The sequence below is a fragment of the Tachypleus tridentatus genome, chromosome 12, assembly GCF_004210375.1.
Source record: "Tachypleus tridentatus isolate NWPU-2018 chromosome 12, ASM421037v1, whole genome shotgun sequence".
NCBI lineage: Eukaryota > Metazoa > Arthropoda > Merostomata > Xiphosura > Limulidae > Tachypleus > Tachypleus tridentatus.
In genome coordinates, this window is record NC_134836.1 from 27,675,017 (window position 1) to 27,700,237 (window position 25,221).

Here is a 25,221-nt window from a genome sequence, read left to right on the forward strand (position 1 = left end):
AGCTACACAATCAGCTGTATGTGATGTATCGAAACCCTGTTTTTAGCGTTATAATCTTAAGCACTTACCAAAGAGCCAATGGGATGAAGGAAAGAACAGGAACGTAGATTCACATGAAAATTACACTTTGAAACTTACTATTTGCTAATAAACGGTGACTCCAAATTTTGATCGTTTAATACAGGTTTTAGATTTGAAATGTTTAATTTCTTTCGAATTATCAGTTACTCCTCATCCTCGGGTCGACTCACTATAGTAAAAATAGTCTAATAATTGTAAATCTGAATCCGAAATTAAGCCATCAGATTTCGAAGACACAACTTTTTTTTAACTGCAGGCTTTATCGTTTATTGGTCTTGAAAAAGACGACAGATTTCCAGGACTGTAAGGTTCAAGGTATGTATATTAATATTGCAAGCGACGATAGAACACCATTCAAAACTATAACCTTCAAGCTGTACTGGTCTCACAGCTGCCATCAACAATCTCATTCTTATGTAATGCTGAGTTTTTCATTCACGAAGAAAAAAAGACAAAGTGGAAAGAACATTTGATTATTATTAAGCTTTTATTTCATTTTCAGGTATTCACGAATTTTAGTTATTTATTTTCATTAAATTTGGTAATACCATCTTACACATATATGCTTATATAGTTACAGTTAAATATTACCTAATGTGACTTAATTAACAATATCGCGTGTTAATTGTACCAATAAATTGTCCATTATCACTATACAAGAGCACCTTCTAATTTTATTATCCTTTTATGTTTTACCATGGAGCAGTACGAAATCGAGGGTAAAGTTGTCATAGTTATCACTGTTGACAACTCCAGAGAAAGAAAACAATGTTTACACATATACTGATCGGTACAATAAAAACATATTAGTTTACTGTTCGTATGTTGGTTGTCTTTTCACTTCCACTTAAACCACCTTAATTTTGCATCTCTTGGCATTGAATGTCGTCGTTGCAGGTCGTTGTGGTTCGATTCGTCATCAGAAATAAGTTCATTTTGTTTGCGGGAAGATTTTAATGGACTTAAAGTATCCCCAGCTTCTTCAGCTCCCGATTCATCATTTGCTATGACTTGCAGATTGCGATGGACTAGTCGATTTTCCTCGTGATGAACTGTGTTTAGTTGTGCACGCAGTCTATCTTCATCATCAGTTGTTCCGTATGGATAATGAGGGCTGTTCTCATAATAAATGGTCTTGTGATGGGTAGTGCGAGAATCGTTTTTGTTTCGGTTTTGATGCTGACTGCTGAATTCTAGCCGATTCTTTCTTTGTTTATGTCGGGAATTATCCTCGTGGTAAATTTTCTTTGAATGTTTTGTATTTGGTGAATTGGATTCGTACGTTTTGTTCGTCTTAATACGTGTCCTAGATCTGGGAACTTCATTGTCCATCTGGTCAGTCACAAGAGTGTACGCATGGTTTCTTACCGAATCACTATCAGAGCTAGATGTGACTGATGCTGCGGAAGAACTAGTTACGGCGCCATGGTGGCGATTCAGTGGACTTGTATGCTTTCGAAGTGCTGCTCTTTGACGTGCCTTGTAAGCTGCAGCAAGACCTCCTCGGACATAAGATGGCTCACTCTGCACAGATAATGGTTTGTTGTTTTCACTCAGTCCTAACAAAGACCTAGAGTTTGATTTTTCTCTCTGTATAATGTTGTTATCTCCATCACCCATGCCACCCACCTTAATCCATATATTGTCGTTCTGTAGATGTCCATCTTTCTGGTATTTTTGGTCATCTGAGTATTGTCTTACATTGGAATATTCTTTATCTCTAAGATTAGTTGGTAAAGAAAACATTTCCTGACGATAATCCTCATTGGCTTCTTGAAACCGGAAATCATTAACACCAGTACCATCTCGTGACAAATTTCTTTCACTGTGTGGAACATTTTCATAGTTTATTTCTCTGTTTCTTGAATCAACTTCTCTGAGGAGAGATGAAGGCATAACACCGTTTTTACGAGAGAAATTGTTCATCTCGTTGGAGACATCTTGATGGATCCATTGGTTTTTGAGGCGAATATCGGCATTTTCCTCAAACCATTCCTTCCCGTTGGAACCAGTTTCGTTATTTCCAGGTTTCTTTTCATCATCTTCCACGTGAAATCCAGTGTTAAGTTTGAATCCAAATGACTGATTCTTGCTTCTAACCTGTCGTAAAGACCCCTTCTGTGACGCCACTTCGTTGCCGATTGGAAGAACAGTTGTTGTTTTATGTTTGCTTTTCTTAGTTTTATCTACCTGACTATAGATAGCGCAGTCGGGTAGCTTATTTTCACATGACACTCTTTCTTTTTTTTCTGGTATAGGCACGTTGCTAAAAGCAAACAGATAACCCCCAGAAGGACGGATTAGTTTAGAGATTTTTCCTGTTCCGTATGAAAACGAATTTCTTATAGATTCTTTGTTGCATTGAATACCAATTTCTTTGGTAGACTTCTCAGCTCTGTTATCTGGTGTTATTCGTTCAGGTGAGTTTTGAAGAAGTTCTTCGTTAGAAATTTCTTTGTAAAACGTTTTCCGTTGCTTGTTTTCATTTTTCAGGAGATCATCATAAGATTTAACCCGACGTCTTGCAGGTTTTAGAGACGTATCCTCATAAAGTCGGGTGACCTTGTCGTGAAGCCAGGTTTGTTGTCTTTTCTCCAAGATCTGGAAAAGTTGGCTATCAGGATAACGAGAGGTAGAGGTTATACTTTCAGAAACATCAGAGATCAATTTGTCGCCATCGTCCCATGTTTCTATATTTTGTTCAGATTCTGAACGTTTGACTAACAATTTATAGTCTTCGTTACCAATATCATCATCATCACTCTGAACTTTGTGGTAGCTTCCTAATTCTTCCATTGACCTCTTGGTGCGAGGCGAACTTCGACGACAATCATAGTCCGATTTACTCTCTTTGTTTTCACTATTTTCCTTTCGGTTTGTGACATCACCAATGTCAAGATTTTTATTTTTTATTTGGCTTTTTTCCTTTTCTTGTGGACTTGTACCAAACATAACTTTGACACCTTTTGTAATCCTGTTTTTCGACGGTGATTTTACTCTGTTTTCTTTTGCTATGGCATCGCTATAGTCAATTGGCGGCTCGGAAGGTTGCATTTTGTACATTGTGTTATAACGGAGTCCAGTTGCTGGATCATCTTTTTTCCCTGTTGCTTCTTCATTGAATTTATTCACAATTCTTTTAACGTGGTTTTGTTTAAGTTGCATGTCCTCTTTTCTTTTTTCATTCTCATTTGTTTCTACCTCATAACTGGATGTAGTTCTGACAGGAAAATGTCTTGGATGATTGGAGATATTTGACATTTCCACGATAGGTGGCAGTTTGTTTTTCCCAATTTCCTGTTTTTGAATGTTTCTGTTTTCCGAGGAGTAATCGTACTCTTTTTTTAACTCTAGCTTGGAGTCACCAGAACGTCGGTTTTTATAAATTTTAAACCAAAATTTTTTCTCGGGGATCGTACTGGGAAAAGAGTCATTATTGACGTCACTCCCTTTAACATTTTCGTTCGGCCGACGAGGATATTTCTTTATTCTGACAGCCTTGTTAAAACTGACCTTTTTATTACCCGAAGCTCTTGAATCACTGCTGACGTCAGAGTGGTCCGAGCGAGTTGATTCTGTACGCCTGATGGAGGAGGGGTTAAGATCAACCAGAGTTGCAGGCATGCTAACCAGCTCGTTCTGGCATACAAGTCAACACTCAGAAACCGGTTAAACTATCAGATATATTTCGCTTCTTCTCTTAGAAAATGACAGTTTCAGTCACAATTTTCACTTCACTAGGTCATCATGACAAATAACTAGATCACTAATGGACTGCAGAATGTTTGCGAATTGTTACTTTGTGATATCGTGGACCATTTACAGTACCAGTTCCTAAAAGGACGAGAAATTGAAACTTCTGATAAGTATACTTTCATTTAAACATTTCAATCAGACATCTCGGAAAATTAAACAATAAACATTAAATGTAACACTGTGGTCACTTACATAGAAACTTGAAGCATTAGAGGTAATACTATATGCAGTAGAACAAAAATTTGACACTTTAAACGTAACATCATGATAAATGAAATAGAAACTATTTATATTTTAAAAGTAATGTTTTTAACACTGAAATCTTGGAAAGGATTAGAAATGAATAGATCCAAAATTTATGACAAACTTCGTATAAACTCAAACCTTTTTTTTAATCACAAATGGCTAAAGTAAATGAATGAGGAAAAACACAATCGTGTCGTTTTATCTAATCAGAGAGAAGCTTTAATATTTTGATCAAAGAGAAACGGGCACAACATAAGTTACAACAGTAGAATTGAAATACTACATTAATTCAAAACACTAAACATCTAGAGTTTCGAATAAATTCAAAGTTTCTAAGCAGTAATTACCCCAGTAGCTTTGCCATGAACAAGTGACTGGTAAAAAAAAATAACAGCCATGAAACTAACTGTACAAAACGTTGTTTCACGTTATGGAACAAATTAACGAAAGACACCTTTTTTCTTCAGTTTTGGTATAGGATTGTTCATGGCTGAAAATGTCAACTAGATTTTATTAAATAATTAACATGTAGTATTTGCAATTAGCGAAATATACTAAAGGCTACAATTAATCATTTCTCATCGATGATAGTGAGGGAACTTACTTGTTAAGCGACCTGCGAGTCGTAAGTTCCAATCCCATCACAGAACGTGCATGCTCTTTCAACCGTGATAATGTCAAATCAATTCCATATTTAGTTAGTAAAGCAACAGTCCAAGATTTGGAGGTAGCTGGTGTTGACTAGCTACCTTTTCTTTAGTTTGTCACTGCCAAATTGAAATTATTAATATGGATAGCCCTCGAGCAGCTTCCCGCGAAATTCCAAAAATCAAACTTTATTTTATAACGAGGAAAGAACATAAAATGATTAAGAATTGCCCAGGAATGTATTGTCGGTATTGTCTTTGTAAAGTAACCAAAGTAACAATGGCTCGAGGCTGGAAATTAACTACATATTTACATTCTATGTCTTAGCAAAGACTTATGCAGCTTCACATAAACACCAAATCATGATACATTATTAAAACGTTATTTCAAAATGCTTACTGGTTATTTTTATCTGCATAATCATTGCGTTAAGAAAAAGATCGGACCACCCTGAAGTTCAGTAGTTGGTGAAAGACTCAAAAACACTATTACTACATGCTGCCACTTTTTCAAGATGGTTTCACACAGTCCTAAAATGAGGAATGTTACTCTAACCCATTTGGTCCAAAGTCCAGAAATGTGGACAAAAATAATATATAACGTGTAAAATCAGATTATTATATTAAACATTCCCTAGATGAAAACTGAAATAAACCCGATGATGTTGAATCTGGAAGTAATGTATGCAGATACACTTCATTATATTTAGTAGCTGGCCCGGCATGGCCAAGCGCGTAAGGCGTGCGACTCGTAATCCGAGGGTCGCGGGTTCGCGCCCGCGTCGCGCTAAACATGCTCGCCCTCCCAGCCGTGGGGGTGTATAATGTGACGGTCAATCCCACTATTCGTTGGTAAAAGAGTAGCCCAAGAGTTGGCGGTGGGTGGTGATGACTAGCTGCCTTCCCTCTAGTCTTACACTACTAAATTAGGGACGGCTAGCACAGATAGCCCTCGAGTAGCTTTGTGCGAAATTCCAAAAAAAAAAAAAATTTTGTAGCTAATTACCCATGGCACCAATGCTCACTTGAGGTGCCAGCAATTGGTAGGAATGACAGTGTTTGGTGGCTATGAACGATCTGCAGCCCGTATAGTAATCTCTGTTGATTTTTTTTAATTCTTGTCCAAAGACAAATGGCACATACTTAGCTATTGGTGAATAACGTGCATTAGCAACGTGCTAATTAATGGTGATAGTTACCTGGAGCCTCAAGAGCTTGCACCTTACCTTATCATACACCATTAATTTGGTCGTATTCACTTTTTGTTTTCTTTTTTTTTTGAAGTTCTGAAAGATACTTTTTTCCAGAATGCGATTTTTCTCAAAATAAACCACATAAAAATGAAAACAATATAAACTCAATAAATAAAGTAAAGAATATCGCTAATGGCATTGTTTCGCATGGAAAATGGATAGATACGTGAAAAACTGATAATACAAAACTGTTTCTGACGCTGTTAACCACTTAGTAACTCTAATTCGTGAAAAACAATTATATTCGCGTATGACGTATTCATGACGTCTTATCTGTACCTTGCGAGTCTGTAAACAAATAGCACAGCTTCAAAAATATTTTTCCAAGTTTTCCTCGATTTCTGGCTACAAATGACACTTTTTCGCTTGAATACTCGATAGATACCTGATAAACTTATAATAGAGAACTGTTTCTGACGCTATTCATCGCTTTATAACCCCGTAAACATCGAATCTGCGTGGGACCTCTTCACCTTCGTTTTGCTCCACTTCGCGCAGCAAATTCAGCTGTCAAATTTTTTTGTGTACATTTGAATGGAGAAAAATAAAGTTCTCTCTTACGGAAAACGGAGGCGAAACGGGAAAATCGTGACCCCTATTGCAAATCTATATGCACACAGGATAACAATTTCATGAAATGGGGGTTTACACATCGCGTAATAAAAATGTTTTTCCAGTATAATATAAGCAAAGTTCCATTATTATATAATAGTGGTAGCTGCATGTGTAGCTAAGTGTACAACGGTAATAAGCTGGTTAATGACAATAAAAACAACTTTTAATTTGTATTTCAATTTAACAACATAATACTCTAAAGTTTAAATAGTTTACTTTGTTTACGTAGTTGATCTTAAGTTGTTTCTTGGAACTTCCTAAATGAATTGAGCCACGGAAACCTATGAGTAAATTAACTAAGTTTCCTTTTTCTTTTCTGTAGTTAAGAACAAAGCTACACAAAGGGCTATTGTGCTCTGTCTTTCACAGGTATCGAAACCCGGTTTTTAGCATTGTAAGTCCGCAGACATATTCTCATACCACTGGAGGTTAACTAAAAACGAATATTTTTTTCTGTTTTGTTTCTCAGAGCTACAAGAAAGATACTCTATCCCTCCCTAATTTTTAAGTGGTAGATTGGAAGAAAGACACTAGTCAACACCACTCACTGCCAACTCTTGTTACTCTTGTCGTACAGAATAGTGGGATTTGACTGTTACCTTTATAACACACCAATAACCCAGAAGTGTAGAAAGTTATTTTTATTTTATTTTTCTATAACAGGGCGTCAAGCACAGTTCCTGAACTTCATATCCGGAACGCTAACTATTGGGCAATGCTCAGTTCAATAGAAAAATGTTCTTTCTTGTGTTGGAGAAAATTTGGAATAACATTTACCATATTTTAAAAGTTATATTTCATGCATGAATAAACGCAATATGTTTCACATATTTGTTGCTTTTACTTTCAAGTATGTATTTTAGTTTGCTATTCAATATTAGATTTATTAGCTTTGATACAGAAGAGGTAAGTTCACTATTCTAGTCATATCCACGTGACTACTTAGTACATTAAACCTGTATTACATTATACAGGAATAGTACAGACTGGCAAGTTTCACTTCTCAGTGCCTCGTGGTAGCTCAAGGAGTTATAACGTTGTGCTCATCTTCTACTTAAAGCTGGCTTGAAATATTAGCTTCTCAGTATTGAGATAATGAAACATCTCTAAGTTAAGTATAAACCTCGTTATTCGGATCAGTTATTAGTTAGGCTTAAGTGTTAAAGTTTGTATTTTCAAACTTTGTTTTTGTTGTTGTTATATTTAAAAGCAAAGTCGCACAACAAGCTATCCCCCGACAAGACAGCGGTAAATCTCTGGATTTACAACGCTAAACTCAGAGGTTCGATTCCCCTTGGTGAACACAGAAGATAGCCACATATGGCTTTGCTGTAAGAAAACCACACACACAATAAGTTATATGCTCTATTTTCACAGCAGAGAATTGTTTTAAGACTATGAAGCTATCGCCGAACCATCTGTTAAAACATTTTCTAACACCTATTTCTAGTGTTTGAAATCCGTTATTGAACTTTTTAAACTGTTGATAATAATTCGATACACTTCTTAATTAGGGTATGCGACGACCATTATGCTAGATTTCATTAATATGGCAAAGTATTTAATTATACTATTATTTTTAATTAAGACCGTTTGTAATTTCTTGCGTTGTCTATAACATTCTATAATAATTATTCAAATCATTAATTATTTTTTAACCAGTTGGGGAATATAAAAGTGTCAGCTTATTTTATCATAAATTTACACAATAGGTTACGTGCATTCTATCCATTACAGAAAATTGAACTCCCTTGTAAATTAGTAAACTTACCGCTAACCCACTGGTAACAAGAAATATAATCAGTTTTTGGCCGCTTATTGTGATTCATATTGTAATTAATACGTAACTGACTCCAATCATGATTGAGCTGTGTCCGATGTACACAAGTAAGAAAAGTTTGATTATATGAAGTATATAAGTTGACAAATCAAATTCAATGCATCGTTGACGTTTTTAACAGGTGGACACAACATAGGGTTTGTTTGTTGTTGTTTTTTAATTTCGCACAAAGCTACTCGAGGGCTATCTGTGCTAGCCGTCCCTAATTTAGCAGTGTAAGACTAGAGGGAAGGCAGCTAGTCATCACCACCCACCGCCAACTCTTGAACTACTCTTTTACCAATGAATAGTGAGATTGATCGTCACATTATAACGCCCCCACGACTGAAAGGGCGAGGATGTTTGGCGCGACAGGGATGCAAACCCGCGACCCTCAGATTACGAGTCGCACGCCTTAACACGCTTGGCCATGCAGGGCCCACAACATAGGAAGCGTCTCCTCAAAGGGAGTGATATTGCTGGAAGAGGGCTTGGAATATCTTGGAACAGTCTTGAAACAGGGAGACTAGTATTTTAAAATGGCTGATAAAAGTGATGAAGGGGTTGAGAAAATAGATATTATACAGATGGTTGAGTACGCCATATAAAACATATTTCGAATATGCATTTCAGCAAGTCACAAATCAGTTGCAACCAATATAAAGTCGTGGTGGAACAAAAAGTATGAGAACTACATTTTGATATTATTTGACTTAGTAATTAGTGAGATGTCCCTGAAAAGTTTTCGCTTTTGAGAAATTCACACACAGATCCAGGATATAAAATTTTCAAGACGGTTATATCTTTTGTACTTAATAGCATTGGAACAAAAATTACAAATAAACTTGGAAAATCTGGGCTATTCAGAAAAAGACATAATTAAGTCGAAACTCGGCAATCATAAACAGAGTGCACGTCTTATTACAGATGAGAATACACTGATCCATTGCTTAGAGCCAAAAGCCATCCCAAGAAGCAACGAACAAGTCACGTCTACACAACTTGTTTCTGCAACAGATCCGTTCAACTGGAGAATATCTCAAGCATCTGGAGAAAGAAACGGGTATTCATGCTATTTCATGGAAAGGCATACCATTCAAACCGCTGTGCGAAATGCCTTTGAAATGATGTGTGATTGAACTGATGAAACGAAAGCTGGGAAACCATTGCCTTATTGAATTCATACGTGTAGTAGTGTTGTGTTTTTGGCATTGTAAGCTTTACAACGACCCATTTGGCTAAATAAATTAACCTGCAGGCTAACGACAAGGTGTATGGCTGTCAGACAGAAAATAACTGGACATGAAGCTCTAAAATCGTTTATGTGTAACGTACTCCACGAATAATTTATTGATGAATATATTTGGTCATATTGGAGAAAAGGGGGGAAATATCTGTACTTAAATTAGGTGTTGGGGTAAGTGGTAAGGATAGTAATGGTTTGAATCCACTGAATAAGGATAGTAATGGTTTGGATCCGCTGAATAAGGATAGTAATGGTTTGGATCCACTGAGCTAAGGTTTCTTCGCTAACATAATGCTATATCTGTTTACATATCTCAAACATCACAAACGTTGATGTAATTACTATATTTTTCATATTTCAATTATTGAACTTAGTACAAAATAAGTATTATATTGTTTGATATATCAGAAGAAAGTATTAGTTGTTTTACATGATAAAAAATTAACATTTAAGAATTTTCTGTTCAAAAGCATAGCCAAGAAAAACATCAAATACATGTTAATTGGATAATTTCCAAAATCACTGATGAAATTCTATGCAACATGTGCATTTCAAAGAATAATGTTGCCCGTCTGTGATTCTGAGAAATTAAAGCAGACCTACGTCCTGGTCAAGTAGGGTTAAACCAAAAGGAAAAAAGTTTCATCTACACATGGTTTGTTTGTTTCTTTGAAGTTAAGAACAGAGCAACACAACGGGCTCTGCCCAACATGGGTATCGAAACCCAGGTTCTAACGCTGGAAATCCGCAGACATATCGCTGTGCCACTGGGAGTTGCTACACATGGAATTAAGATACTTCGACTACTTCTGACAAGCTTTTTTCTCATACGTAATTAAAAGTTAAACTTACTTCCTCATACAGGAGATATAACTTAGTGTCTATAATAAAAGAATATTTCGAATATCCAAACTAAAAGATTTATGTTACGCTCACGCTGAAAATTAACATATCCTGTTGGAAGGACTGTGTTATAATAAAGCCTATCAACATGCAAGGACATGAAGAGATGGTTTTTATTAAGCAACTACCGCTGTCCTGATTGGCCCTTTTGTTCCAGAAGACTTTCCTGCAGGCAAGGCCAGCGGTTGTGCACAACTGACCTTCAGAGTTAGCGGCCATGATGCAAGTTCTTGAAAACTTACTCGATATATACATATGTATATAGTTTAAGTACAACTGAGGATGCAAACATATAACAAATCGACGAGTAAATTTTTTACTGCATTCTTTGCACGAGAATAATACATTTCGTTTTTTATGTGTTTTTGTTTTGCAATTCATCGGGTGGCGCTGAAAATGGTTACTGATTCACCTGTTTGTTTATTTTTTTTAATTTCGCGCAACGCTACACGAGGGCTATCTGCGCTAGCCGTCCCTAATTTAGCAGTGTAAGACTAAAGGGAAGGCAACTAGTCATCACCACCCACCGCCAACTGTTGGGCTACTCTTTTACCAACAAATAGTGAGATTGACCGTCACATTATAACGCCTGCACGGCTGAAAGGGCGAGCATATTTTGTGTGACAGGAATTCGAACCCGCGATCCTCGAATTACGAGTCGAGCATCTTAACCACCTGGCCACGCTGGGCCAGCTGAGTCAATGTTATCAAACGCAAAATGCGTTCTAGTTCGAAAAAAAAGAGAAGCCAATTTCACAGTTTCCTTTTTTTTCTTCTTCTTACTTTCGTTTAATCCATTACTAATAAGAACTTACAATAAGATTAGATTTATAATATTCGTCATCAGTGGTGATGAAGGATAAGTGGCATGTGTTTGGTACGAATCACGGTCGCGGTCAGAATGCAACTGATATAGGAAATCATGTTGGAGTTAAATACGAAGAGATAATTGGCTGATAATGCAGTTTTCGTTATACAGTTTAGAAAATTCACAGAAAAGTGATAAAACAAAACATTTATATTGTCGCTAAAATTTCCAACTTGTTTAATATTTGTATAGTTGAGTAGCATCACCTGATTATTTTGTTTGTTTGTACTTGTGTTGATAAACACAATGCCTGTTTTGTGCTCTGTCCACACTGGGTGTCGAATCCTTATTTCTAGCGTTATACACTAAGACATGCTGTTGATTCACTGGGGAATGCCTTTATATTGTATACTTTAATTTTGGAAACTTTTTATTAATTAATATATAAACTAACTTTCCAACATGCGTCTTCATGAGTAAGTTAATTCTTATCTTTCCATTTGTTTGTTATTAGCATTATATTCAATATGGAGATTCTTACCGCTGACCCATCAAGGAAAACTTATCTTTTCAGTGTCAATAATTTATTACTGTATTGTTTCTAACGCAATTATATGTACATGAAACACTTTAAAATGTAACTTGTACTGCTCCCAATGCAGTTATATGTGTTCACACTAGATACTTTGAACTGGAACTTTTATTGCTCCTAACCCAGTTGTATATGCGTATACTAAACTCTTTGAGTTATAATCTATATGTCTGTATTTTTAGGTTTCGGATACTGCATTTAATTACCAACAGAATATCATTACTGTGAGCAATTTTGTCTTAATATTGACACACATACATTGAAACATCAAAAAACTGAGCAAACTGGAAACTGTTTAAGTTTTCTCTTGGATATGCACGTCTGTTTCAATTTCAGTTCGATGTAGGTGTTATGATTTTAGGAATTTTATAGATCGTGAGTGTTCAGTGTAGTTGTGTTTGAATCATGCATTGTATAAACCAATTGTTGTGATTTGGCACTTGTAGTATTGCATCATTTTACTAGAACCTTATACATTTTTCTCGTTGTTTGATTAAATATTATTCCAGCATAATATATCATAGATTGTAGAAAGTTTTAAACCTCGGCAAAACTATAAATACGTATGCAAAGTGTAAATCGAGTAGTAAGACAAAATGAGACAAATAGTTCGAGTTAGTGAGATAGATCTAGACTATGTGATTGCGATTTTAGTCATAAAAATGTATAGTAGCGATTTCTAACGATTTCAGACTGTATTTTAATAACAGAGTAAAAAAGAAATAATATGTCTTGTCAGTTGGGTTTTAAGGTAACTGAACCATGTGTGAGGACAGAAAGAGAATATTATTTAAAGCTCTGGATACAAGCGTATAACGAACATTTGTATATACGTTTGACTTCTCGTCATCACGGAATACCTTTGACTTGTTTTAATATATCATTTAAAAACAAGTGGAGTGTATGCTGTTTATTGTTGAAATTTATCGCTAACAAGTCTCAAATATTTACTACAAAAAAATCTGACCAATGCATACGTTAAAACCCTGACATTTCTGTGCACTAAACACAGTAGCCATATTCAACTTGGGGAGTATGCTGTGTAATATTCAAGTTTCGATAACAAAAAGAACCGAGATTTTAGTAGTTTACAGTGTTCTAGTGCCCAATAAGTGAACGAAATATAATTATAAGCGTGTATAAAATGTGTCGCAAACATAACTGCTAAATACATTCAGCGAAAATAGTTTATATTTTAACTGGAATTGTGCATTTTATTTAAGGTTCAAGTGTTGGTCAACAGATGGCTGTATAAAAAAACGATGTTAACTTCTCAGAACTCGAACTGGCAACAAGAAGTGCAGATTTCTTCGTTAAGCCTCATGAAAAAATATTAAATATAAATTACGGGTTTTAGGGGCCAGAGTACATCACACCTCCAAGTCAAGTAAAGTAAATGACCACGAATATGAGCATGAAATGTCTCAAGTTTGTTTGTTATTTGAGAATTTTTTATAACGGCTGTCAACTTGTTCGTCTTGAGAAACAATAACTTTATTGATAATCCATAAATAAATATTTTATTGACGAACTAATTTTTATCGTACCTTACAAGGGTGATTTATTAATCAAATGTAGTTTATTTTAGCGCAAAGCTTTGTAATTAACTATCTTTTCTATTTTCGCCATGGTTTAAGGATCCAAAGTTTTAAAAGATACAAAGTTTTTCGATGAACCATTTGAAGATCGTGTTTGTTTTGTTTTTTTTAAGTAAATCCTATTAAGGCAAATACCGTAGGTATTTTTACCTTAAGATAATGAATAATTCAAGTCTAGCAAGTTTTTAGTACTATAGGGATGCTTTACGTTTTTCCAATATGTAGTGCTTGGGTTTTGAGAAAAATGCTTGAAAATACCCTGTCATTTGAAATTATGTTTTCCTGTCAATCCTATCAAATAGTGCAATGTCACAAATATATGTTTATTAGGGAAAGAGTAATAGCAGATTGGCAAACAGCGAAAAGCATAATAAAGTAATTTAATTGGGGGGGGGGAATCATACATGTTACATGCTGAACTAGCGGGGAGAATTTTGAAGACAAATAACAAATACAAATCGGTGCCCCAGAGCAATATGTTTGAAAACTTGTACCTCTATGATTTAGAATTCGATTCTTGCAAAAGCTCCATTGTACAATTTTACACTGAATAATAAACAATGTATCATATCATAAAACACTTATAAATAATTATTTCCACTTATTTAAATAAAACTAATTAAAGTTATAATTTTCGAACACCAAACGAAATGTATGCTAATTATTTTCTCGAAATTTAGTGTTTGAAGTGTGCTCATTAAATACGTAAAACAGTGGTGTATACTAATGCATAGTTTAGGATTTCATAATATCGATGAGTGATACCACAAATTACAACTTCCGGGGATAAAGAGTGGTGCAAGTTCTGAAGCGACATTTGGAAACATTAAAGAAAGAAAAGATATATCGCCATTGTTAAAAACTTTACGTAACAAAAGAGCATAGCACTTGTGAGAAACATTCTCTTCAACAAATTTTCAACATGAACATAAAAAAGAATGATAGAGCTCCTCTTCTTTTACCCACCAATAAACCAAGCACCGAATTGTTTCTGGAGAGCCGAGTTTGAATCCGTACAATACGACAAAACAGTCGTCTCACCCAACCCCACCCCAGTTTTATCTGTGAGTGATGAGTGACTGGCTGCCTACCCTTTGGTCATAAGATTAAAAGTGGGGACGACAGCTGGCAACCTTGGTAGAATTTTCAGAAATAGAGAAAAAAACTCTCAAAAAAACAAAAACTTTCTTTGAGTTGTAAAAACTTAGGGGTTCTAGCATAGCCTAGTAGTTACTATAGTCGGTAAATAAATACGAAGGTTGATGGATCAGGAACATTGGGTGCGCTGTGAGAGTAAGGGTGAAATCTTACATTTCTGTTAAACTAAAGTTTATCGAGAGTTGTAGTTGAGAGTCTGTTGACTAGTCTCCTCGTTTCTAATCTATCAGTCCAAAATGAGGAACGATTTTGTAAAACTATCTTTTTTTCGTGACAACAACAACAAAAAAGTTTGGACATTTTCTTATGTTTCAATATGCATAACCAAACTAGTTGGACATGATCTTTCTGTATGTTTTATTTTCGCGTATTTGATAAACCACGGATTACTTGTTGATAAATACTCATCCATTCTCCATTTAATGTCATAGAATGTGCACACCTAGTGTTAAGTTCATAACACAGGGTTAAATTTATAACAGCTATGCGTAATCACTCCCTAAAGTTTCAGCTCACTATTTTTATTTGACCTTATCTTGTTTGTTTGATTTTAAGCAACTCGATAGGCTATCTGCATTACGTGCAACTTGGTTGTTAAACCATAATTTTTATTGTTATAAGCCCTAAAACTTACTGGTAAACCATCCGAGGCGAAATCCTGTTTGTTGCTACAACACTTTTCTCTGATTGAAAATTGAAACAGCGTCACCCATGGCCTGGAAGTGTGGAGTGGATTTTTTTTTTTAATGTCTGCGGATTTTGAAACATGAAACTTAAATTTAAAGTCCAGGCACACTAACCTCTAGCCATGTCAGGCACATTGCGATTTTGAATAGTCTACAGAATGCTTCGATTATCTGTCATATATTCGCACTGATGGTCGTTTTACCTCAGAGCTACGTGATTATTCTGACAAGGTGCTTATCGTCATTCTCCATAATGAAAATATTTTTAAAAACATGGATCCTGACCACTATTAATTTAAGTGAACATATGGGCTCTATTCGTTGCTCGTGAGTACGTGACGTAAGATATTTAAAAGTCATGTTATTAGTAAGCAAAAAAACAAAAACTTCAGGCTTCCTATAATCCTTTCTGTTGAATTTCCCCGAGTTTGTGTGTGCGTATGTGTGTGTGTTCAAATGACGGTGGTGCCAAGTTTAATACATATTCTAAATGTTCGTACAAGCCTAATGCCAAAGGTTTAGCTTCAGTTCTACATATTGCAATGTTTTCCACAGGTGTTCTCATTTTTAACATTACAGCAAATGTGTTTACCCCTAGAGTTGCAGTTTCGCCCACATTAATACGTCAGCTACTATTACTAAATCTCGTGACCAATGTCAAAACAAACCCGTGTAACTACCTCATAAAATCTTGAGTCACACTTGACTTGCACCCACCTTATACTCGACTCACAATATTAATGGGCAAGACAAGTGATTTACCACCCTTGAATTAATAGTTCACACAATGGAAATTATCTTTTTATTTTGTCATATAACCTGTACAATTTGTATTTATTTTGTAGTGTGGTGTTTTATAAAAGGTCTGAAATACATAATACATTTAGTTATCTTGTATTGGGCATGCTCGTTAGCCGTTCCGGAAGCACACTAAACAAAGTTTTTCTGAATACGATGTTTGTTTAATTATTCCTAAATACAGAGAAAAGGGCGTTATGCGGGCTGCTGCTGCTTTTAATGGAGGCGGATCGTTATTAGTTTTGATCGTACTGCCCTATAACTTGCACCTAAATTCAACCAGGAAACATTTGTCGTGCGAAGTTAAGGAAAAACTGCTTTGTAATTCTAGCTATATAATTTGATTAGTAATGATGTCTGTAACCTTATACGTCTACATAGAGATATAATTACAAAGAATAACACGTGTACTAGCTTGGGATAAGAATACTGAGTATTTTAGTACACACAAGCTACACAGAAGAGGATGTCTTAAGATATAATGAAAAAGACATTAAATGTACATTTTAAAACCGATTAAAGTTGTCCATTAAATATATATGTATATACGTGAGTTAATTCACCCATGCACATAAGTGTACAAATAAATCAGTACTGAAACCATTGTTATGAAACAATGACGTTATAAAATAGGTCGCAATATTGACATCAAGCAGAGAAACGAACCGAAGGGGTGTATTTATTTTGTTGTTCTTGCGAAACAAACAAGGGAGGACAAAATAGTAAGTGCACCCACATGTTTGGAGACAGATGAACACACCTATGTAATGGTGCTTGGTTTTATTTTACCTCGTGCGTTACACATAATAACACATAATAGGTGGTTAAGGTACTCGACTCGTAATCCAAAAGTCGCGGGTTCGAATCCCCGTCACACCAAATGTGTTCGTCCTTTCAGCCGTGAGGGCGTTATATGTACACTCAATCCCACTATTCATTGGTAAAAGAGTAGCCCAAGAGTTGGCGGTGGGTGGTGATGACTAGCTGCCTTCCCTCTAGTCTTACACTGCTAAATTAGGGAAGGCTAGCACAGATAGCCCTCGTGCAGCTTTGCGCGAAGTTCAAAACAAACCAAACAAACGTAATAACTCATACCAACGAACTGGTGATTAAAATAATCTTATATGGTCTCTAAGATCTTGCCACCCAGTGGCTCAACGGTAAGTTAGAAGGATTATGACGCTAAAAATCAGATTCTGATACTTGAGGTGGGCAGAACACAGATAGCCCATTACACATATTCAATATTCATAACAATTAAAAGCCTTATTCACTCACAGTGGGGCAAAGTCTGACATCAATTTGTTATTTCTTTCTTACCAGTAACTTGCTGAAATATCTCAAACTTTTGATATACGTTTTTAAAAGTACTGATTAATGTCTGTTTTTCTTAGTTACTAAAACATCAAGTTTGTGCTTTCTGGAGTTAAAAAACTTTGCTTAAACAAAAAATAAGTAAACACATACAACGAATGAAATTACAGAAATTCACTTTATAGGAACAATAACGTCTTTAAATTAGTTTCTGGTCTTTATCTTTTTTATTACTGACAGCGAGCGTTTCCTCTGGTGGACCAGCGGGAACGGGATTGAAACACAATAAATTTAAACATGAAATAAAAACCGAAACATTTAATCACGAGAGTTTGTATTTTATCTCGATATTTTTTCTTTCTGTTTTTGGATTCTTTTGTATTTTGCGCAAAGCTACGCGAGGACTATCTACGCTAGCCGTCCCTGATTTAGTAGTGCAAAACTAGAGAGAAGGAAACTAGTCATCACCACCCACCGCCAACTCTTGGGCTACTCTTTTACCAACGAATAGTGGGATTGAGCTAAACATTATAACTTCCTCACGGCTGAAAGGGCGAGCATGTTTGGTGTGACAGGATTCGAACCCACAACCCTCAGATTACGAGCCGAGTGCCTTAACCCCCTGGCCATACCAGGCCTTTTTCTGTTTTTACTCTTACTGTAAAAGGTGCTTTATACTCCAGACTGCTGTAAGCATTACTGTGATACTTTTGTTTGTTTTTCCCTGACTAACCTGAAATAACAGATTTCTTCAGATTGTTACACAGTTAGATCCTACTAAAAACTGAAGAGGAAATTGCCTACACATTTTTTTTATCTGTAAATAATAAAGATACCCTAATCAGTCTAACTTTGTTTGAAACTGGAGGGTTTTTTGTTTGTTTTTTAACACGGATTAGTGTGATAGCGCTGGTATTTTCTTCACTAAATTTGTAGTATATAAATTTTGGTTTTGTGCATAATTTTAAATTCCTAGAAGAAAGTTTAACACATACAGATCACTTAGCAACATATGAAACTAAACTAATAATATTATCAAGTTTGATGTACCTAAGAAATGGGCAAATTATTTTATTACTTTTCTTGTGTTTTTCCAAAACTGATACGATAAGATCTTTAAAATATAACATGAAAATTGTTTTTGTATACAAGTGCTTTTACTGTTGTTAAGTTACAGAATGGTCCGTATGCTTCGAGTCCACCAAGGGGAATCAAACCCCAGGTTTTAGCATTAGAAGACTCAAATTTACCACTGACGAGGAAGAGAAGACAAAATGGTAATTATTCTACGACAAAAAAAAAAGTATGAATCTTAAGTTTTATTTTAATAATTCGAAACAGCCAAGGAATATGGCATTTAGCTCCTTCGAAAACTATAATCACATACGGCGGGACATACTTGAATTTGGGAGTCACTAACGATTGGGAGCACCTTTTTTCTTATGTTAAATGCGTCTATTGACTACAAAATGATAATAATATACAGGTCTCTCTCTATTCTCCATTCAAAGAGCCACTATGCAACAGGATTAAAATGGGGGACACAAACTCTCACTCTTATCGACCTATGACTGTAACAACTAAAGCACACATTCAGCGACTAAATTAAAAATATCATTGCATGAGAAAGTCTTCATTTTTATTAAGATAGTCATCGAGAAAAACACTGTAGGTTAAGTTCTCATTACATCTTGTTCAAGCATTTTTGCTGACAAGCACGTGCATAAAGGATTCTAGCTGCTCTTACTGTAACAAATCTACTGCTAACAGTAATATGTAATATACACGTTTATTAGCTGGTGATGGCTTGAACAGTATACAACACTTTCATACAAAGTTACATCTAATTAGCGATTCTCTATAAGTTCTACTTTCCACAGAAAGGGGCCCGGCACGGGCAGGTGGTTAAGGCACTCGACTCGTAATCTGAGGGTCGCGGTTTCGAATCCCCGTCACACCAAAGATGCTCGCCCTTTCAGCTGTGGGGGCTTTATAACGTGACGGGCAATCCCACTATTCGTTGGTAAAATAGTAGCCTAAGATTTGGCGGTGAGTGGTGATGACTAGTTGCCTTCTCTCTAGTCTTACACTGTTAAATTAGGGACGGCTAGCGCAAATAGCACTCATGTAGTTTTGCGCGAAATTCAAAACAAACCCAACCAAAACCCACAAAAATGCAATACATATGTAAGCGCTGAAGAGTATGAGTGAACTTTCGGATACGCAAGCAACAAGCGTGCGTTTCTTGTGTCTTAACGTATGTTACACGTCATGAAAAATTATAAAGCTCTAAATTAGAAAAGGTATTCTGCATTTTTATCTACATCCTTCTGTCTCTAGGACAAGGAGGAAAAGGTGTTGTGTGTCTACTTGTTTTTGTCTGAGAAGAGGAGGCAGACATAATCCATGTCTACTTCCATCTTCCTCTAAAAAGACAGAATTCACTTTGGTTCTTAAAACCCGCTACTTTCTTTTCTGTTTGTTAAGCTTAAATATGCCTAAATACATGAAATGCTGTATGACAACTGTCACTCTTAAATCACACAAGGTCTTTCCTGTTAACTTCAGAAGAAAAAAGTTATATGTCGTGGTGAATTCCAGTTAGGTTTCAGTTTCAGTTTGATTACGCTATATGTATTTAAATTCGTTTGTTTTATTTGTTTTGGAATTTCTCACAAAGCTACTCAGGGGCTATCTCTGCTAGCCGTCCTTAATTTAGCAGTGTAAGATTAGAGGGAAGGCAGATAGTCATCACCACCCACCACCAACACTTGGGCTACTCTTTTACCAACATTTAAATTCATTAATATAATTATGATGTTTATTATTTTTATAACGAACAAGATCGTTACACTAAGTTTGTTTTTTAGGTTCAAAAAATGTGTCATTAACTGAAAAGAAGTAATTTCTACGTCTTTCCGATATTTTAACTAAACATGTTTAACGGATTTAATAATATTTTAATGTCTATGTTTGTTTCAGTTTAATATATATTTAGAAATGTATGTAAGTTAAATGTTTATTGCGCAAGTCTCTAAATTTGTGGAAGACTCAAGAGAATCAGCAATGTGCGATCTATGTAAAGTAATAATGACTGCCAGTATTGTTGGCAATTTAATTTTCTAGAACTTCACCTTATAAATCGACGCGCCAAGATACAGAATATTTTTGGTCACTACAGTCAGTACACTATTAGCTTCGGAAGCTATAATTGTGACAAACGCTTATTAATCGGAAAACTATATATATTTGACCAGGAACCTTTATAGATTTCGAACATTATAAAATTCAGTGAATTAACTTCAAATGTTAGTATTTCTACGAGGACTTTAGATATCTTTCTCGGTAAAAAGTGAGCTTATAAACCGTGCGAGACTAACCAAGGATAGAGATAACTAGCTTTCCCGTGAAGAGAAGTGTAACAATATCAACTCAGAATTAATTCGATCATCGTGTACCTGGATCGTCAATAAAAGATTCAGTTCCAGATCAGACATAAGACTAAATATTGTTTGTGAGCTTGTAAAATTTGTGTATATAAACCATTATTTTTAATAACTATTTTCAACAGCCATTATTATAGATTGTGTTGCTATTTGTATATAATATATTTGCGTTAAAAACAAAAACTGTGTACATCAGTCTTGTTGGTAAATATCATAAATTTGATATATATCGAAAATCAGTTAGTTTATGAACTAAAATTAAAATTTCTGGCTATTTAAAATTGCGACACGTAATGTACGTAACATTGTAACTCGAAGACTCGCCCGGGATAAATTATAATAATGTAGCGCGTTACCGAATTTCTAGTGTAGGCTTAAAATATATCAAAGCATTAGCCTGCGATATTTCAGCGATGTTAAGCAGCTTCAGTCTTTTGGAAGGGAATTCAGCTACTTCCTGAACAAAACTTTATTGTCCTGGATAAAAACACTTCCTCAACATTACAAGAGGTTTGGGAAATCATAAATAGAATTTGGATGAAAAAAATCTCTTTACCAATGCTCTCAAAAACTTCCGTAACTGAAGTTAGCGAATTTGATTTTGATTTGTTGATGGGTTTGGGTTTTTATTATAGCAAAGCCACATCAGGATATCTGCTGAGTCTACCGAAGGTAATCGAACCCCTGCTTTTAGCGTTGTAAATCCGTAGATTTACCGCTGTACTAGCGGGGAACAAAATTTACATGAAAAGTCGAATACGTTTGGTGTGACGTGAATTCGAACCCGCGGATTACGAGTTGAGTGCCTTAACCACCTGGCCATGTCGGGCTTGTTTTATTGATAATAACATGAAATATCCATTATATAGAATCTTTTAAAATCTAGAAAATGTTTATTATCTATCAGTGGGCTTTGCGTTGACAAATGATGGTTATAACTTAGGTTTATGACACTAATTACAAGAGTAATTTTGTGCTATATACTTTCTTACCTTTTGTTGTACGATAAAATCAAACCACTTTGCTCCACCTGCGTGTGTTTTGATTAATTCTCACAATGAAGACAACTTTTCATGTTATGTTCTAGACAAGAATAACATAAAACGCCCCTTTTATCACCGAAAGAAAAACGTTTTACAAAAATGATTTGCTAGTCAATAGTTTGACTGGAGTAGTTAGTTCATTCCCAACACAATGTTTTCCAGCTGTGTGGGAACGGGGCTGGCTCTTCTAGCACGTAGTACGGAATCTGCTCAGGTGCGTCAATATCTTGCTCTAGGGCGCATGCGTCTCTTAATTAAGGTATTTTATACTGACACAGTTCCATCAGTCATTGGTAGAAATGTGTTCGAAGACCACCAAGACAAGGTCGCAATTTACAAGTTGAAACTTTTACTACTCAGACTCTTAAGTTAATGGTGAAAGAAATATTTTGCAGTTTGAAAGTAGCAATATTTTTAAAGTTAAGACAGTCATGAGAGCATTTAATACCTCCATAAGTGCCCAGCATTAAATAGCAACTTGTTGCAGTGGTTATTAGTTGTTTCCAAACCTGGTCATCCAAGGACAAATCCGGCACTAGCCTTCATGGCTAAAGTGACGAGGGTGACCTTGCGCGTTTTAATAGGTAACTATAAAACAAAACTTATTTAGATATTGAATAAAATGTTCTGTTTATTTCACGTCAAAAAATAAAATAACAACAACTCAAGTTGAACTAGGCGCGTTGCTCAAATCTGTCGCATGCTTTAATCTTTACAATAAATACATTTTTGAATTACACTTTTTACAAAAGCAAGTTGTTCGCCTTTTCATAAAAAAAAACAACTTAACTACTGAAGAAATGCTGGTCATAATGATAACAACACAGCAGGTTAGTATGAGGATTGTTTCGTGAGAATGTTTAGGAAACGGCTAGTGCCAAGAACGTCATTTGTAGTGTTACGTATTACAATATATTTCGGACAAGCCTCCGATTTATTGTTACGTATGTCAACAAATTACTGTATTTCAGAAAGGCTGGTATGGGTATTAACACTTATTGATAAGCAGAGAACAACGTCATCAAGAATTAAAAAATTACTATTTCAGATAACCGGAAATTTAAATTTAGAACGAATTTTAAATGTTAATATCAAATTATGGTGTTTGCCAATAAGATTAATACACACAGTTTTCTTTCTTAACACAAATATATTTTAATATACAAACAAAAAATAAAAAATAATACACTTTATAATAACGGTTATTACTTATAGTTATTACAAACGATGGCTTATATACAAGAGTTGTAGAAAGTTACAGGCAACAGTGATTCTTATATCTGGTCTAGAACTGAATATTTTATCGACGATCCAAATCCACGACGAGCAAGTTAATTCTGAATTAATACTGTTGCACATCGTTTAAGCTAACTAGACTGGTTCTTATTTCACTGACTTTTTCCAGCAAATATATTTAATGCCCTCATAAGAAGAATAACGTCCGAAGTAGTTCACTAAAGTTTAACAGTACGTGATGTTCGAAATCCATAAACGTTCCTGGTCATGTTCGGTAGTTTTCTGATTAATAGGTGTTAATCACAATTGTAGCTTCCTAGGCCTATAATATACTGACTGTAGCTGACCAACAATATTCTGTCTCCCTGCTTATTGCGATAGCTGGCTTTTATACTCATTTGGCTAGATTCTCTAAAATTCACTTTGCAACAATATACGTTACATGCATTAAAATGAAACAGACGTAGATATTAAAATAAACGTGTAAGAGTATATATGTTACAACTTACCTAAATTTAACTGTATTCTCATAGCGACGACAGTGTGTAAATATAAAATGCTATAAATAGGGTCACGCTAAACAAATGCATCTTTATTTTACTTCATTAAGCTATTTTTTGTGTATGAACTACACATCAAAAATGGCAGATCAGTGAGTCGGCAGTACACTGCATCAACCTCTTCACACGAAGTAAGTACAAAACATTTTCTGTCTGTTCGCGTGAAAAATAAGTTAGAAGTACACCGCTTCACTTAGTTAAGAGTAAAGTATTCTGTCTCACTTTCTGCATTCTTGTATAAAAACTTTTAACTGTTAACGTGAGACGTAAGTTAGAAGTACGCAGATACAGGGTAAGGTATGCTGTCTCAGTTTATACACAACTGTGTGAAACCTTTCTGTCTGTTAGTATGAAATGTAAGTTGGAATTGAACCTGCTCATTAAGTTAAGGGTAAGATTTGCTGTCGGTATTTATACGTAACTTTATAAAAAAACATTATATCTGTTAGTGTGAGATGGAAATTGAAATGATACCAAGTGAGTAAGTTTGGATCTAACTACTTCGAGTCTACACAAAACAAAAACAACATTACAATGAGACCAAAATTCATAATTATTCTTCCAATACAAGTTGTTGTTATCTTTAAATCATAACAGATAACGTCTGTAGCCATAGCGCTCAAACTCGTTGAGAATATTTCACATATCAAATAAGATCCAAACACCGATGTAGAGCTAGCCAACAACTAAGGAGAACGAGTTTAAATGTTGGGAATTGTGTGTTTGACCCCACAAAGTCTTAACTCGTACTGCCTTTCTCTGTCTGCAGCTAGTTGTGGGAAGGCAGTTACCCTGAAAATTTAGATACGATCTTAAAGTAGATTTAAACCGCTCTAAAATTCTCCGATGTAAAACTTCCAATCTCCGCCCTTTTATTCAACAATATTAAAGAGAACTAAAAACCCTTACTTTAAGAGATCTTAAGCCCTTTTGAAAAAAAATGTGTTCAAGTGTAAACTGGGTGAAATAAAACAAGTCCAGGTAGCTGAGGTTGGTCTCTTTGCACAAGTATATTGAATAAAATCTAAGTATGTTAGTGTTAGGTACTTAAACCAAGGATAGGTTTGAGTAACTAACGCCCTCTAAGTTCCCTAGAAGGTAGTTTCCCTGAACGAGATCTTAATTTTTAATGTATTATAGATTCATGCTTATTATTTGATTGTTTGAAATTTCACGCAAAGCTACATGAGGGCTGTCTGCGCTGGCCATCTCTAATATTATGAGATGAATCAGTCAGCAACACGTCTTAAACCATTTGCTTGGCTGTATCAAAAGTCAGCCAACTCTAGGACTCTTGGGCTTAGTTATATAGTTCATTTTCTTGGTAAAATGAAATCCCAGGTAAACTGGCTGTTTGTGAAAATTACTTTCCACTGTGTAATTTAATAGATACTTGGATGTTTAACAACACTACAA

The 25,221-nt window shown here is 35.3% G+C and overlaps 1 protein-coding gene across 2 annotated transcripts; it reads right to left on the minus strand.

Annotated features, from left to right (window-relative positions):
* Window positions 1–549: 549 nt before the first annotated feature.
* LOC143235412 (uncharacterized) lies at window positions 550–22,473 on the minus strand. Of its 2 annotated transcripts, XM_076473548.1 has the most exons (3): window positions 21,959–22,473; window positions 4,688–4,850; window positions 550–3,915 (listed from the first exon to the last, which is right to left on the minus strand). In XM_076473548.1, the coding sequence occupies exon 3, from the start codon at window positions 3,703–3,705 to the stop codon at window positions 919–921; it is 2,787 nt and encodes a 928-aa protein (XP_076329663.1). In that variant the 5' UTR covers window positions 3,706–3,915; window positions 4,688–4,850; window positions 21,959–22,473; the 3' UTR covers window positions 550–918. The 2 variants fall into 2 exon arrangements, with proteins under 2 accessions (XP_076329663.1, XP_076329662.1); XM_076473547.1 differs by lacking the exon at window positions 4,688–4,850.
* Between the last annotated feature and the right edge of the window lie 2,748 nt (window positions 22,474–25,221).

Coding starts and splice junctions, on each gene's coding strand:
- LOC143235412 (XM_076473547.1), bottom strand. CDS start 3,705: ATGCCTGCAACTCTGGTTGATCTTAACCCCTCCTCCATCAGGCGTACA.